Raw genomic sequence first — 16,570 nt, 5'->3', positions numbered from 1 at the left:
TGCCTCCCGAACATGCTGATGTAGAAAACAATCATCCAATAAATCCACAAAAGCCCTGCTAGTGTGTGAATAACCAGCCCCCAAATGCCAGTCAATATCTGGGAAATTAAAATCTCCCATTATTAGACTCTCTGATTTACTGGCCCACTCTATTTCCCTGTACAGTTCCTTATTATACTCATCAGAGTCATTAGGCCTATAGCACACTCCTACTCTCAATTTTGATCTCCCAATGCTTATGTCAAATTTCGAATTTCAAATTTCAAGATCGAATTTCAAGAATGCTACGTGACTTTCAGGCACGCTGTGTGCAGCTTCCGGGTCGGAAGTTGCACACAGTGTTGCCACAGGTCAAAGACCCCATTCCTAGAGATTCCAGTAGTGGGGTCCTATATGAGATCAAATGCCCGGACTGTGGGGAATGTTATGTGGGGGAGACAGGACGGCGACTAAAAGACCGTCTGGGGGAGCACATGCGAGCTATACAGACTGCAGATTTCAATAAGTCCGCCATTGCTGAGCATTATTGGGAGAAACATCATCAGGTCTCCCCGGTGAATGCTGTCATCCTTGACCGGGCGCATGGGACCGTAAGTGGCTAGAGAGTGTGTGGATAGGCTCGCCTGAGAACAATAGTATGAATAGGTACAGGGGTGTTCGATTTCACCCCCTACTAGAAGCCGTGGTCCTGGCAAAAGACGAGCATTTTATATTTCCACGCATTTGAGCCGCTTCCGGGTTCTGGATCGTATGGAAGAAATAATGAGCATGCACCTGGTCAACCACGTGTGCTGTGAGCCTGTTACTTAAGGATGTGTTGGTTAAACATCATTGTTGTTGAGAAAGGAGGCGGAAGCCTCCGAAAGCTTCAGTCAATGTTTTATCGCTTTTATCTTTATTGTATTTTAAATATTTTATTGTATATTAAAGTTTCATCGTATATTTATTTTGTAAATCAGTCTTTTGCATATATTATTTTACAGTGTAGTATCGTTTGGTACATTTTATAGTTTCCAGTATTAAACCATTATAATTAAACGGTTGGTGTATTTGTTTTAAATTCTTGTGTTTCACCCAACCTTTCCATTGAATTAGTCCATAAATGGGTAACATAAGCCAGAATATCACCAGTGGATCGACACTGACAGAATCCATACTGGCGATCGTTGGTCAGACGGAAGGTTTCTAGGTAGTTTAAGAGTTGGCGGTTAATTGATTTCTCCATTACTTTAGAAAGAATAGAAGTAATTGCAATGGGACGATAATTGGATGGGAGGGATTTGTCACCCTTTTTAGGAACTGGCTGGTATGAGCAAATTTCCAAGCAGAAGGAAAAACACCTTTGGAATAAGAAAGTGTAAAAAGGCGGCAAAGAATAGGAATAAATTCAGGAGCACAGGTTTTGAGAACAAGTGGAGAAATACCATCAGGGTCTGGAGCTTTCTTAACATCAAGATTCATCAAAAATCCTTGTGATATCCTTTTGATGGAAGACCACAGGAGGCATTGAATGGAGCGTGTTGGGAATGGTGGGAGGTGTTTTACCAAGATCATTAATACATGAGCTGGAAGAAAAATGGGATGCTAGCAGGTCAGCTTTATCCTTGGCTGAAGTGACAACAGAACCATCTAGTTTGGACAGAGGTGGGAGCAGAGATGGGTAAAAGTTGCGGCCAATAGCTTTGGCAAGAGACCAGAATGCTTGGCTACCATTAGGGCAAGAAGCAAGTTTTTTACTCTTAGCCTGTTCAAACTCTAGTCTGGACTGATTAATAACTGCTTTACAATTGTTGCGAGCTTTGGTGTAGGCAGAAGATGAAACTGAAGAATTAGAAACAAGCCAATTACGATATGCAACATTCTTCTCTTGAACAGCCTTAGCACATTTATTGGAAAACCAAGGTTTAGATAAAGGACGAGAATTTAAAGTGGAGTGTGCAATAAAGGATTCCATTCCTGCAAGAATAATTTCACTGACACGATCTGAGCAAACGTTGTCATCACAAGTTTTGAAACAGTAATCCAACCAAGAAAAAGAAGAAAAGAAGTCTCGCAGGTCATCCCATTTTGCATTCTTCTAATGCCAAACAACATGAGGTTGGGAATAGCCATGAGATAAAGGGTCCATTGGAGAAGAGACAATCACCAAGTTGTGATCTGAAGTGTCTAAAGGACCTCTCACTTCGACAGTGTACTTAGAAGGGTTGTTTGTGAGAAAAAGATCAAGCGTATTGGCTGTATGATTAGGATTGTCCGGTATTCTTGTAGGTAAATGAACAATCTTTGCTAGGTCATTAGTAATTGCAAAAGCCTCAGCATCTCGACCTGCTGGGTCGGTGTGACTAGAAAACGGAAGCCAGGTGGAGTTGTGAACATTAAAATCACCAAGGAAAATTACCTCACTGTTAGGAAAGTTGGAGTGGAGAAAGTCAAGTTGCAAAGAGAGGAAGTCAAAGAGCTCCAAGTGATTAGTGGAGTTGGGAGAACAGTAGAGACAACAGATGAATTCGACATAATGAGATAGAGAGATTTTAAGCCAGAAAAGATCAAAGAGAGGAGATTCAAAATTGCCAAGTCTCTGACAGGGAATATCAGAACGGACATGTGCACAAGTACCACCTTTGAGGTGAAAGGAATCATACAGCGAATAATTTGGGCATCTGAGATGAGCAGTAGTTGAATCAACCGATAACTGAGATTCTGTCAGAAAAAGTACATGGGGTTTGGCAGACTGCAAGTGGAAATGAACATCGTTGAGATTAGAATTGAGACCACGTATATTTCTGAAATGAATTAGGAAGTGCTTGGGAGGTTTAGATCTTTTCGCAGATAAGCTTGCTGTATTAGTTTGAAAATTCATGGTGTATTCAATAGTAAGAAAAAGTGGGTGGGACATGCTGTATGAAGTAATGAAATTTTTGATATGGCATACACGTGGTAAGAATATACCCAGATCCTTGACATAACGTGGCCTCGACAATGCTCCCCACATACACACTACTTGAACTCCCTCCAGTCACTATCTGGCAGAGTAGAGGTAGCAAGATTATACACTACTAGCCTCCTAAAGAGTTACCAATAGGTTTAGTCCGGTGTACTAACTAGCGGCCGGCCTGCGAACACCATTTTAGAGCTGTACCCTCGAAATGTAAGGAATATTTGATCTCGCCACAACGTTCATCATAACCTCAAAAGTCATCAATCATTCTGCATGATGGAAGAGATAGGGAAGGGTTGGCCGGAACTTAGCTCTAGAGACTAAACATGGGCTCCACCACTTCAAGCCTCCAATAAGCAAAGTGGTGGTATTTCACCGGTTGATGAGAGTCATCTACTGCCTAGTACTGCCTGGTAACATAGAGGGGCGGCGTTCCTCCATGTGGTGTGGGTGCCACACCTCGACTTCTGCTTACATTGATTCACACCTTGGTGGTCACTCACCATGTACTTGTGGATGGAGGTTATACCCAGGATTACTAACAGTCCCACCATCGTGACGGTGCAAGCAGAGGATTTGGCTGTCACAGACCGTCCAGACTTCGCTGAAATTGGGTCCACTTGACTTGAGTGTCACCCGAATATCAGTTCCATCAGCATTTTAGACTCCCAGGTAGCAAGTACAGCTTGTCTGGCATATCTGAGAGAATGTCTGTAACAACCTCAAGGTTGGTAGGGTTGTTAAAGACAGTATGCTACTCCAACTGGATCTAGATAAGTTGGACAAATGGGCTGAAAAGTGGCAACTGAAGTTTAACATTGACAAATGCAAAGTACTGCATATGGGTAGCAATAACCCAAGAAAAACGTACCAACTGTGTGGTGCTACACTCAGGGAAGTGGAAAGTGAAAAAGACCTGGGGGTAATTGTGCAGTCAAATATGAAGTTTGCTGAGCAGTGCAGATGGGCTGCCAGGGCAGGTCATTAATCTTGTCAATGATATATAGGAATTTTGCTAGCAGGGACAGGGAAGTGATTATCCCGTTATCAGCGGTGCATATTATAGATGCTACATTTCAAATGATCATAGCTTAACAGCTGGGAATCAGAGCCATGTTGATATAATACTTTTCACTTGGAATGACCTAAGGAATTATCACTTGAAGTTGTGTCATGGGATATCCTGTACAGATATCTCGGGCAATTCATTACAGATAACACCACAATTGTGGTGTTATCTGTAATGAATAAAGCAATTTGAACTTGGATGAAATTCCCATAAAATCAGGAAGATTTCATTTAAAACTAATTTCTTGACTCCAAAATGATGAAATCATGTCAGGTTTTTAATAAGTTCTTTGACATATCATCTAACAATGGCTCAAAGCTTGTTCTAATATTTACAAAAAAAAAATATATTATAAATAGAAAATTTATATGTTTCAAAGACTTTTAAAAATAAGGTTTACAAAATTTATACTTTTTTTTGTACAGCCTTCTTATCTGTACACACACTTTGCAGATGCACAGGTGCAAAATTTTTTTGCTGCATTCTTTAGACTGAAAATTCAACTTACCACTTGCTCATGTATGACAAGCCAATCAGATAATGGATCTCCCAGTACTGCAACATTGACCATTGGTAAATCACCTCTTATCTGTTTGAAAAGGTGTGTTATATCAAAACTGGATAAAAACTTTCTGTATGGATTCATACTAAACACACAAAGAGGATTGACTGTTGCAATGTGAATAATAGATTCTTCAGAAGTTTTACCTACAAAATGAAATACATTAAAAGTAAACTGCTTAGTATTTTGATTAAAAGATATTAAACAGCAAAAAGTTTTAATGATACATCAAAAGCTACCAAGGCTATAATGCATCAATTCTAGACATATAAAAATAATCTAAAAGGTAAGATAACAGTTTATTTTATGGATAAACTAAAAAGGTTTACTCTGAAATCTTCATCTAACAGAAGAATTTTAAGTGTATAAGTTTCTGCAGATTGGTGGAGACTTCAGAATAACGTTCACATCACTATGAGACTGACGTTGATAATAGATGCTGAAGTGTTAATAAAGTACACCTTACGCTCGGTTAAAGTATGCAATGTGTTCTTGAAAAATCATACTTAAAGAATGCATGCTAACTGAACATTGAATTCCCAAATAAAGTTGGAAGCCTGCTGTACAAATTGGAGAGGTATGGCATTAAGGGTAAGTTGCTACAATGGATAAAGGGATGGTTGAGTGAGAGATGACAGAGAGTGGTAATCAATGGACACTGCCCTTCAGGAACAAATGTTATTAGCGGAGTTCCTCAGGGTTCGGTATTGGGCCCATTACTGTTTTGTATATTTATCAATGATATTGATCAAGGTATATCATGTTTAATGTCCAAGTTTGCAGATGATACAAAGGTTGGCAGGGTTGTTAACACAGTAAAGACAGTATGGTACTCCAACTGGATCTAGATAAGTTGGGCAAACGGGCTGAAAAGTGGCAACTGAAATTTAACATTGACAAATGCAAAATACTGCCTATGGGTAGCAATAACCTAAGAAAAACGTACAAACTGTGTGGTACTACACTCAGGGAAGTGGAAAGTGAAAAAGACCTGGGGGTAATTGTGCAGTCTAATATGAAGTTTGCTGAGCAGTGCAAGCAGGTGGCCAGGGCAGGTCTTGAAGTCTTGTCAATGATATATAGGAATTTTGCTAGCAGGGACAGGGAGGTGATTATCCTGTTGTACAAGGCAATGGTCAGACCACATCTAGAGTACTGTGTACAAGTCTGGAGGCCTCATTTTAGGAAGGATGTAGAGTTGCTAGAACGAGTACAAAGAAGGGCAACAAGATTGGTAATGGGAACAAAGGGGTGCTCTTACCAAGAAAGGCTTAAGTTCTGCAAATTGCAGCACCTGGAGAGTAGATACCTGTGAGGCGATCTGATTAATGGGGTATAAGGCCTTGAATGGGTTGAGCAAGCTGAATTCTGCTGGAATTCTTCCTCTTGCTCAGATTAAGAACCTGAGGGTGCACAGATTCAAATTGAGGAAAGACATTTGTAGAATAGATGTGCGGAAATTTGCCTTTAGCCAGTGGGTAGTTGATTGGTGGAACAGACTTCCATCTTTTGTTGTGGAAGTTGATAGCCTAAATAAATTTAAGGCTCAGCTGGACAGGCATTTGGAATGAATGGAGGAGTGAAATGGAAGATTTTTTTGGCTGATGCTGCATAAGCTTGCTTTCTTGCATCATATGCTACTGCTAAATTGCCAAGATATTTCTCCAAGTAAACAAATAATTCATTTTTTAAAAAAAATTAAATATTGATAAATACAATTACTATATGAATCGAATAAACTATTGTAATGTAACTACTTTCAAGGGCAAAGGGAAAGACATTTGCTCTTGTAAAGGCAGCTACAGCAGTATCAAGCAGTTATTGAATTCTATGTAGTGCGGCCAACTTCATCAAACTCTGAAATCAAACTGCAGCAAATTCTAAATAGGAAGCATTCAGGAATGTAATTAGAGAAGCTACTGGGATTTTTATAGCAATAAGAGATACTGTTCAAGTCTTAGACCTAAACAGATATCAGATGATTTGATTGTTGTTGTTATTAAGTTTAGGTCCTGCTTAGGTTGCTAATAAATTGAACAGATATTTTGCATCTACATTCACACCAGTTATTTTTAGGGATGGTGATTTCATACCAGAAGTGTAATCAAATTTTAACAGAGAGCTATATTATTTTGTGATATTAAGTTTAATGACACGGGCTACTAATGTCAAATTGGGTCAATTCATAGTAGTTCTTGGTGACTCTATTGTCAGGGAAATGGGAAACATGTTTTGTAAAAAAGGATAGGTGGAACAGGACTAGGGTATGTCTGCCAGGGGCAAAGGTTGATGATGTTGTAGAGCAGATATCATCTTTTAAGGGCACAAAAGGTGATATAGTTGTACACACTGGCACTAATGACATTAAGAGTAGGAGACCAGCAGAATTACTTAACAAGTACAGGTCACTGTTGAAAAAAAGCCATGAATTAGGGTTGAATTCGAAAGTGTCTGCAATTCTGCCCAGACGCGATAGGGGGGAGTATATGATGAGAGCCTTGTCGATCAATTCGGCCCTGGAAAGATTGTGCAAGGCTCAAGGGGCAGAATTTTTTTCAGCCTGGTCTGTACTTGTTAACAGGAGAGACTGCTTCTACAGGGATGGGATACACTTAAATAGAAAGGGTGCAAGGATATTTGTGATGCTATCGAGGCAGTGTTAGGTGGGTCGGAAAACTGCTAGCTTGGGGGGATACAAGGACTAATAGATTAACAGTAGCCACTGGCAGAGGTGAAAATGATTCTTGTACTGCTTCTATTGGAATGAGCAGAAGCATGGAAAACAAGATGCATGATATTTCAGAGACTGCTGGGAGTCATTGCGGTACAAGTAAACACATGGGTTGTGTTGGGGTAGCTAAGAATAGGAACAGGTGCATGTATACTTGCGTGTACACTAATGCTAGGAGTTTGGTAAATAAATTTGATGAATTTGAGGTATTGCTCAAAGCATCAAAGGCAGATATTGTTGGGATATCAGAGAAGTGGTGTCACACAGATATAAGGAATGCAGAACTGGAATTTGGGGAGTACAACGTCTACAGAAAGGATAGACAGGATAGGAAGGTAGGAGGGGTTAAGCTATTAGTTAAGAAACACATAAAATCCAAGGAAGTGAAGCCAGGCGACATCGCTGGACAGCGCAGTGTCGAGTCAGTTTGGTGTGACATAAGCATTGGGAGATCAAAATTGAGAGTAGGAGTGTGCTATAGGCCTAATGACTTTGATGGGTATAATAAGAAACTGTACAGGGAAATAGAGCGAGCCAGTAAATCAGAGAGTCTTATAATGGGGGATTTTAATTTCCCAGATATTGACTGGAATTTGTGGGTTGGTCACTCACACACTAGCAAGGCTTTTGTGGATTTATTGGATGATTGTTTTCTACATCAGCATGTTCGAGAGGCAACTAGAGGGAGTAATACTCTTGATTTGATTATCAGTAGTGATTCTTCATGCATTAAGAAGCTGCAGATAAAGGAACCACTATGTGGCAGTGATCACAGTCTGCTGAAGTGGGATTTACTCAAAGAGGTAACTACCATCAGGGGTAAAGGGAAGGGTTATTGTTTTCGTAAAGGCGACTACGATGGTCTGATACAGTATTTAAATTCTATACAGTGGGACCAACTGATGATGTTACCAACAGCAAATTCAAAATGGGAAGCATTCAAAGAACTTATCTTGGAAGCTACTAGGCTTTACATACCAACTCAGAAATATTGTTCAAGGTTTAGGCCTAAATGGATGTCAGATGAACTAATGAGACACATGGCAGAGAAGAAAAATGCATGGGATACATATAAATTAACACGTGACACAGAAATCTATGATAGATATAAGCCGGTCTGTAACCAAGTCACAAAGGAGGTTAGGCAGGCAAAGGCTGATTATGAGAAACCTTTGGCAAAGGATGCAAAGAAAAACAGCAAAGAGTTCTTCACTTATGTAAACTCTAGAAGGAAGGGGATGAATCAGATTGGTCCACTTGATATCAATGGTTCAACTGTTGATGATCCTGCCCAGGTAGCTAACAAACTAAATGAATATTTTGCATCGACATTCACACATGAGGAGTTATTCAGTGAGGGAAATGCCAGAGGTGTATTCAACTCTAGCAGTAAGCTAGATAATCTTGTAATAACTGAGAGTAAAGTGGAGGAGAAATTGTTGAATATAAACACAAAAAAGGCACCTGGGGTAGATATGATCTATCCAGTTATATTAAAGGAGGCAGCAAAGGAAGTAAGGAAACCCTTAGCCATAATTATGAGAGCTTACTTGGACTCAGGGGAGGTACCCATAGACTGGAGATGTGCAAATGTGACCCCAATTCACAAAGGAGGATAAAAGGCTGACACAAGTAATTATAGACCTGTTAGTTTAACTTCTGTTCCAGGAAAATTAATGGAGGCACTGGTTAAAGAAGCACTGCAGGATCATCTAGACAAGACTTCAGTTATAGCTTGAACACAGCTTGGTTTTGTTAAGGGGAAGTCTTGCCTGATCAATTTGATTGGATACTATGATGCAGTCACAAAAGAGCTGGATGCAGGGAATAACTTTGATATTATATACTTGGATCTTAGAAAGGCTTTTTATACTGTTGCACATGGAAGACTGCTGCACAAATTGGAGCAGTGTGGCATTGGAGGCAAATTGCTGCTATGGATAAAGGGGTAGTTGAGGAGGAGAAGACAGAGTGGTAATCAATGGACACTGCTCATAATGGACTAATGTTATTAGTGGAGTCCCTCAGGGTTCAGTGTTGGGTCCATTATTGTTTTCTGTATTTATAAATGATATTGATGATGGTATATCAAGCTTGATGTCCAAGTTTGCAGATGATACAAAGGTTGGTAGGGTTGTTAAGGACACTACTGATGCTATGCTGCTGCTGCAACAGGATCTGGAACGGTTGAGCAGATGGGCTGAGAGGTGGCAAATGAAATTTTACATGGACAAATGTAAAGTACTACATATGGGAAACAGTAACCCCAGAGCAACGTATCAACTCTGTGGTGTTACACTGATAGTGGTAGAGAATGAAAAGGACCTGGGGGTAATTATGCAGGCAGATACGAAGTTCTCTGAGCAGTGCAGACAGGCTGCATGAGTAGCTCATAGTGCTACTCCTGCAATGATATACAGGAATTTTTCTAGCAGGGATAAGGAGGTGATTATTCCCTTGTATAAGGCAATGGTCAGGCTACACCTTGAGTACTGTATGCAGGTCTGGAGGCCTCATTTTAAGAAGGATGTAGAGCTGCTGGAACGAGTACAGAGAAGGGCAACAAGATTAGTGAATGGGACAAAGGGTTGCTCTTACAGCAAAAGGCTTAAGTTTTGCAAATTACAGTGTCTGGAGATTAGGCACCGGCGATTTGATCTGATAGAGGTGTATAATGTCTTCAATGGTTTGAGCATGCTCAATGCTGATGGGATTCTTCCTCTTGCTCAGAATAATCACCTGAGAGGGCATAAATTCAAATCGAGGAAAGACAGATGTAGGATAGATGTGCGGAAATTTGCCTTTAGCCAGCGGGTAGTTGGTTGGTGGAACAGACTTCCATCCCTTGTTGTGGAGGTTGATAGCCTAAATAAATTTAAGGCTCAGCTGGACAGGTATTTCAAACGAATGGAGGGGTGAAGTGGAAGTTTTTTTTGTTTTGTTTTTTTCGCTGATGCTCCATAAGCTTGCTTTCTTGCATCATATGCCTCTACTAATTCTAATGCTAATAGTTTATTTTTTATATCCATATACTTTTTAACAATTTAATTATATACTTGAGTATAGGCCAGTACCATTTAAGTTTGTTAACAGTTCTTCTATGTTTGCATGATTTCCAAGAAAATTAGATAAAATCTGGGATTCGTTTAATTTTCTGAATGACCAAATGGTGCTAGAATGGATTGATAAGTAGAGGACAGTCTACAAAAAAGTGGCGAACTGTAAGTTGGGTCTGGCAGGATGCGCACTGGGGTGGATCTTCTGCCAATAATAAAAACAGGTGTGTAATATGAGCCCAATTCTCGGTCTTTCCAATACCACTTCTCATCTGAATCCAGACAGAGGTATTGATGACACTAGTGAAGAGAAGAAGAATGTGTGTGATGCATATAAATAATCAGTGATACAGAAGACTACAGTAGATATAAACTAATCTGCGATCAAGTCACAAAGAAGGTAAGGCAAGCAAAGGCAGATTACAAGAAGCCTCTGGAAAAGAATGCAAAGAAAGGGCAGCAGACTCTTTTACTTATGTAAACACTAGAAGTAAGAGGAAGAGGATGAATAATACTGAACCATTAGATATGAATGCTTTAACTGTTGATGATCCTGCTTAGGTTGCTAACAAATTGAACAGATATTTTGCATCTACATTCACACCAGTTATTTTTAGGGATGGGGATTTCATACCAGAAGTGTATTAAATTTTAACAGGGAGCTATATTATTTTGTGATAACTGAGAGTAAAGTGGAATTGTTGAAGCTAAATGTAAAAAGTATAAGGTAGATAGGATCCATCCAGTTATATTGACATCATATACTTGGTTTTCAGAAAAAAATCTTTTGATACTCCTACACATAAAAGACTGTTGTACAAATTGAAGCAGTGTGTCATTAAGTTCAAGTTACTGCTATGGATATAGGAAGGGTGAGTGAGAGAATACAGAGTTACCAGTGGGCACTGCCCTTTTAGGACTAAAGTTATTAGTGGACTTCCCCAGGTTTCATTGCTGGGCCCCATTGTTGTTTACAATATTTATTAATGATATTGATGATGACACATCAGCCTTAATATCTAAGTTTGCACATGATATGAAGGTTGGAACGGGGATTAATGACAGTAATCAACATACACTACTGCAAAAAGATCTAGAAAAATTAGGCAGATGGGCCAAGAAGTTTCAATTGAAGTTTAACATTGGAAAATGCCAGGTACTTCATATGGGTTGCAGTAATACCAAATTAAAGTACCAACTGTATAGTATCACACTTGGGTAGTCAAAAACCAAGTTCTCTCAGCGTGGAAATAGACTGCCAGGACAGCTCAAGGGCTTTTGTTAATAATATTCAGGAATTTTGCCAGAAGGGATAAGAAAGTGATTATTCTATTGTATAAGGCAATGGTTAGGCCACATCTTGAGTATTCTATTCAGGTCAGAAAGCCTAATTTACAGAACTCTGTGGATCTGTTGGAATGGGTGTAGAGAGGAACAATAGGGTGCTTTTATCAGGAAAGGCTTCAGCTCTGAAAAATGCAACACCTGGAGATGAGACACCTGCGAGGAGATTTGGTTGAGGTGTTTAAGATTTTGAATCAAATATAGTGAGTGCTGATAGAATCTGCCCTCTTGCTCAGACTACATACGAGATGGAATAAAATCAAATTGAGGAAGGATGGTTGCTGGACAGATGGGTGAAAATTTGCTTTAGCCAGCAGATAGTTGATTATTAATTAGCATTAGCAGAGGCATATGGTGCAAGAAACCAAGCACCATATGCCTCATTCGGTTTGTCAGAATCAGTCAAAAAAAAAAAAAAAAAAAACCTTTCCATTTCACCCATCCATTCACTCCTAGCAATCAATACTAGCTGGCAAAAGGCAAATTTCTGCACCTGTTCTACAACTTCCTTATACAAGATGGAAGTTTTTTATAGCAATCAATACTCGCTGGCAAAAGGCAAATTTCTGCACCTGTTCTACAAATTTATTTCCTCAATTTGAGTTTATGCCCCCTCAGGTTTGTAATTTGAGCAAGAGAAAGAATCTCATCAGCACTGAGCCTGCTCAACCCTGTCAAGACTTTATACATCTCAATCAGATCATCTTTCAGATGCCTCGTCTCCAGATGCTGCAATTTGCAGAACTTAAGCCTTTCTTAGTAAGAGCACCCCTTTGTTCCTCTCACCATTTTTGTAGCCCTTCTCTATACTCGTTCTAGCAACTCTACATACTTTTTACATGAGGCCTCCAGACCTGTATGGAGTACTCAACGTGTGGCCTGACCACTGCCTTATACAAGGGAAATAATCCCCTCCTTATCCCTGCTAGCAAAATTCCTGTATATCATTGACAATACCTCATGAACTGCTCTGGCAGCCTGTCTGCACTGCTCAAAAAACTTCATATCTGATTGCACAATTACTTCCAGGTATTTTTCATTTCCAATACCCTGAGTGTAGTATAACTGGTACATTTCTCTGGAGTTACTGCTACCCATATGTAGTACTTCGCATTTGTCAATATTAAACATCAGTTGCCACTTCTCGGCCCATACTCCTTAACTCTTCTATATCCTGTTGCAGTAGTATACTGTCTTTACCATCATTTACAACCCTGTTAACTTTTGTATCATCTGCAAATTTAGACATTAAGCCTGATATACTTCTATCAATATCACTCAACCATCCTTTTATCCATTGCAGCAACTTACCCTTAATGCCATACTGCTCCAATTTGTACAGCACTCTTTCATGTGCAACAGTATCAAAAGCTTTCCTGAAATTCAAGTGTATGATATCAAAATTATTTTGTATCCAGTTCCTCTGTGACTGCATCGTAGTATCCAATCAAACTGGTCAGACAAGACTTCCCCTTAACAAACCCATGCTTTGTCTGAACTATTATTGCAGTCTTGTCTAGGTGATCCTGCATCACTTCTTGAACCACTGACTCCATTATTTTCCCAGAACAGAAGTCAAACCAACAGGTCTAGAATTATTTGTGTCACCCTTTGTACCCCCTTTGTGAATGGGGATATATTTGCACATATCCAGTCCATGGAAGCCTCCCCTGAATCTAAGGATGCTCACATAATTAAGGCTCACATAATTAAGGGTTTGCTTACTTCCCTCGCTGCCTCCTTCAATATAATTGGATAGATTCCATTTGCTCTAGGTGCCTTTTTATGTTTAACTTCAACAATTTCTCCTCCAATTTGCTCTCCATTATTACAAAATCATTTAGCTCCTTGTTTCAGTTTAGTAAACTTTTGTCCTCTCCTTCCTTACATAAGTCCTCATATGTGAATGATGCAAAATACTCATTCGGTTTGTCAGCTAATCTGAGCAGGATCACCAACAGTTGAACCATCAACATCAAGTGGACCAATCTGGTTCATCCCCTTCCTTCTAGAGTTTACATAAAGAATGAACTCTGCTGTTTTTCTGTACATCCTTCTCCCACTCAATCATCCTTTTATACAACTTTTCTGTTCATAGCCCTCAATGCCATACTGATTGTTAGAAGAAACTTCCAGATGGTGTTATAGCAGCCAGCAGTTTGAATAAATTAAAGAAAGACTGATTATTAGAAGGGGTGAATTGGTGATATAGGAGGTTTTTTTTTTTTCTTTTTGTCCAAGCTATGGTTTTTCTCTGCTCAAAGGTGAAAATTATATCTTGATTCAGACTTTTCTTTTTCACTCATCAGTTCCAAAACCACTTCATGGATTTGCTTTCTTGTGTCATTTGCCATTACTAATATTAATCCTGTCTGAAAATTCATTAGAAAGCTGATATTAGTTGCCTTATTTTCATCTTAAAGAATCTTACAGCAAATGGTGATATCACAAGGGTCAATAATATTACTGCTTCTTTCAACATTGGGATCTTGTCTCTTCTACTTTCATCACAATATCTTTTAAATATCTGAGGTCTGGGCTCTTTGAAGGGATATTGAAAATTTTGTTACCACTATTATCCCTTTCTACAATTTGCATTTGTGTTTGTAACTCAGTCAAATCATTGGAAATGAAGTTTGCTCTGTGAGACCCTAGCAACTCATTTATATCTTCAGAATCCACTTCCAGATCAAGGCTTTTTTCACCATGTCTAAAATTTCCTTTGTGACATTTTCTTGCACTTTTTTGTAAATCTTCATAGTCAGGGACAAATTTAATGTTGGCAAAGTTTCCAACGACCCTTTACAGTGGATTGCTTGATATCTCTGCAGCTTGCAGTAATGATTCTAAATGTCATAAGGATACTATACCTCCTTTGAAAATTGCATAATAGTTGTAACTTCCTTCCTGTCAGTAGCAGCAATAGTCTGAAACTGTCCAAGCCATGGTTCTTTTCTGCTCAAAGGTGAAAATTACCTCTTAATCCAGACTTTTCTTTTTCGTCCTACCAATTACAAGAGAACCTTCACTTTGGTTTTTCTTTTCACTCATCTGAAACAAGTGAAAGTAATTCTACATGTTATTGTTCCACTGAGAATGTGAGCACTGAAAACACGTAACCAGAGCAGTAACATACTTTTTTTTTTTTTTTTTTTTATGAAAACCCCAAACACGAAAGGTATCAAAACCTATAGTACTTAGTACCGTGAATGGGTTGAAGGAAAAGTATGGGGGGAGGGGGATGCCGGAAACTTTGCTCTAGAGAATAAACATGGGTTTCACCACTTCAAGCCTCCAATAAGCAAAGTGGTGGTATTTCACCGGTTGATGAAAGTCATCTACCACCTACTTGAGACTGTCAAAACAATACTGAAAGTGAAACCAAAACTCTTTTTTTTTTGTTTTGCTTTTGGATTTATAAAGCATATTAGCTTATAATCTCATAAATAAATAAATTTTCTGTTCATAGTCCAGGAAAATCATAGGAATCAGAGAAGTGTATAATTACTGTAGTCATTTACCAGAATAACATTATAGTGTGCTAAAGACATGAAACCATATACAGATAACCCTCGTATAACACGGTAGTTTGGTTCCTACAAAATCTCATGTAACGCAAAACCATGTTACACGGGACTAAGAACAAGTACGAAAAGGGGGGTTATGCTCCAAAAGCTAACAAAAATATAATATACCATTTTTGTTTTTTATAGCTATTGGAAATTTTATTTTTATAGTAGTAATAACTTAATATTTTAACTTTACTTTTATAATAGTAGTAACTTAAATAGTAATAACTGAACAAACATCTTACCTTACAAACTGTGATACTTACATGTAAGATAACGTATGTTCTTACATACTTACCGGGTTATAAAGGAACTCTCTAAAACATACATCCTGAAAACACTGATGATAAAAATAAAAACAGGAAACATACAAGAAATTAAAAAAATATGGAAAGAATATTACCAAACCCTGTTCAAAGGGGAAGGAAAAAAATGCTATTGCTTTTGATAATAGAAGAGATAAAGCACCCTGGATAACAAAAGAAGTTCAGAAAGCAATTAGCCCAATGAAGAATGACAAGGCACCTGGAAATGATGGTATCCAAGCAGAACTATGGAAATTCAGAGGTGATGCAATGTTAAAACACCTCACACAATTGTTTAATCTAATTTTATTTACAGGTGATATACCAGAAGAGGAGAGGGCGCTGACTCTCTTTAAAAATTTACAGGCTCTTTACAGGCTCCGAAAGAACGATAAGTGTTTGCCTTTTTATTTACATAATTGTTATTTTATATTGTACTTAATACGTAGTCTTATAGTTACGCTGGTTATTTAATTTTAATTTAGATAAAGAGTTTTCGTGGATTACTGTACTACTTAATATATGTAAAACCATTATTTCATTCGAATCTTGCAGCCATTGTTTTTGTATATAGTGGTAGGGAATTCAAATTTTTAATTGAAGTAACTAGGTAGCTCTAACATATAATTACATAGAGTAATATGCTTCACTGTTTCTATTAGATAGCATAGTATTTACATTTAATTAATTTAATTTATTGATTTTATTAATTTAAAATAGCATGCCCCAAACTAGAGCAGCAAAGCAACGGGCACAAAGTGGCAGGAGTGTTGTGATTCGGGGCAGAACTGAGGGGGGGGCGATTCTCCAACACATCACATCCTAAAAAAAATGTGCAACTTGTGAAATGTTTGCCAAACTCTCTGGAACGGAGCATGATATTGCCATGGGGGATGTCTTTGTGTGTGCGTGATGTAAAGAGTGTAAGGAAATCAGGTGACAACTCAGCATTGTTATGGGCCTATATAAGAGTTTGAAGGACAGGGTGGATGCCCT

At 38.6% G+C, this 16,570-nt stretch overlaps 1 protein-coding gene across 1 annotated transcript in view; it reads right to left on the bottom strand.

The window, feature by feature from the left end:
* Positions 1 to 16,570, bottom strand: part of c12.2 (von Willebrand factor A domain-containing protein c12.2) — a 574,487-nt gene that overhangs the window by 162,480 nt on the left and 395,437 nt on the right. Inside the window, exon 28 of the mRNA XM_090380213.1 lies at positions 4,516 to 4,715. Coding sequence (XP_090236339.1) covers positions 4,516 to 4,715 — 200 coding nt within the window. The remainder of the gene's footprint in view (positions 1 to 4,515; positions 4,716 to 16,570) is intronic.

This window comes from Mastigoproctus giganteus, chromosome 8 (assembly GCF_048544385.1).
Source record: "Mastigoproctus giganteus isolate SK-2022 chromosome 8, ASM4854438v1, whole genome shotgun sequence".
Taxonomy (NCBI): domain Eukaryota; kingdom Metazoa; phylum Arthropoda; class Arachnida; order Uropygi; family Thelyphonidae; genus Mastigoproctus; species Mastigoproctus giganteus.
Note: the sequence above shows the minus strand (reverse complement) of the source record. Positions and strands in the feature narration are given on the sequence as shown.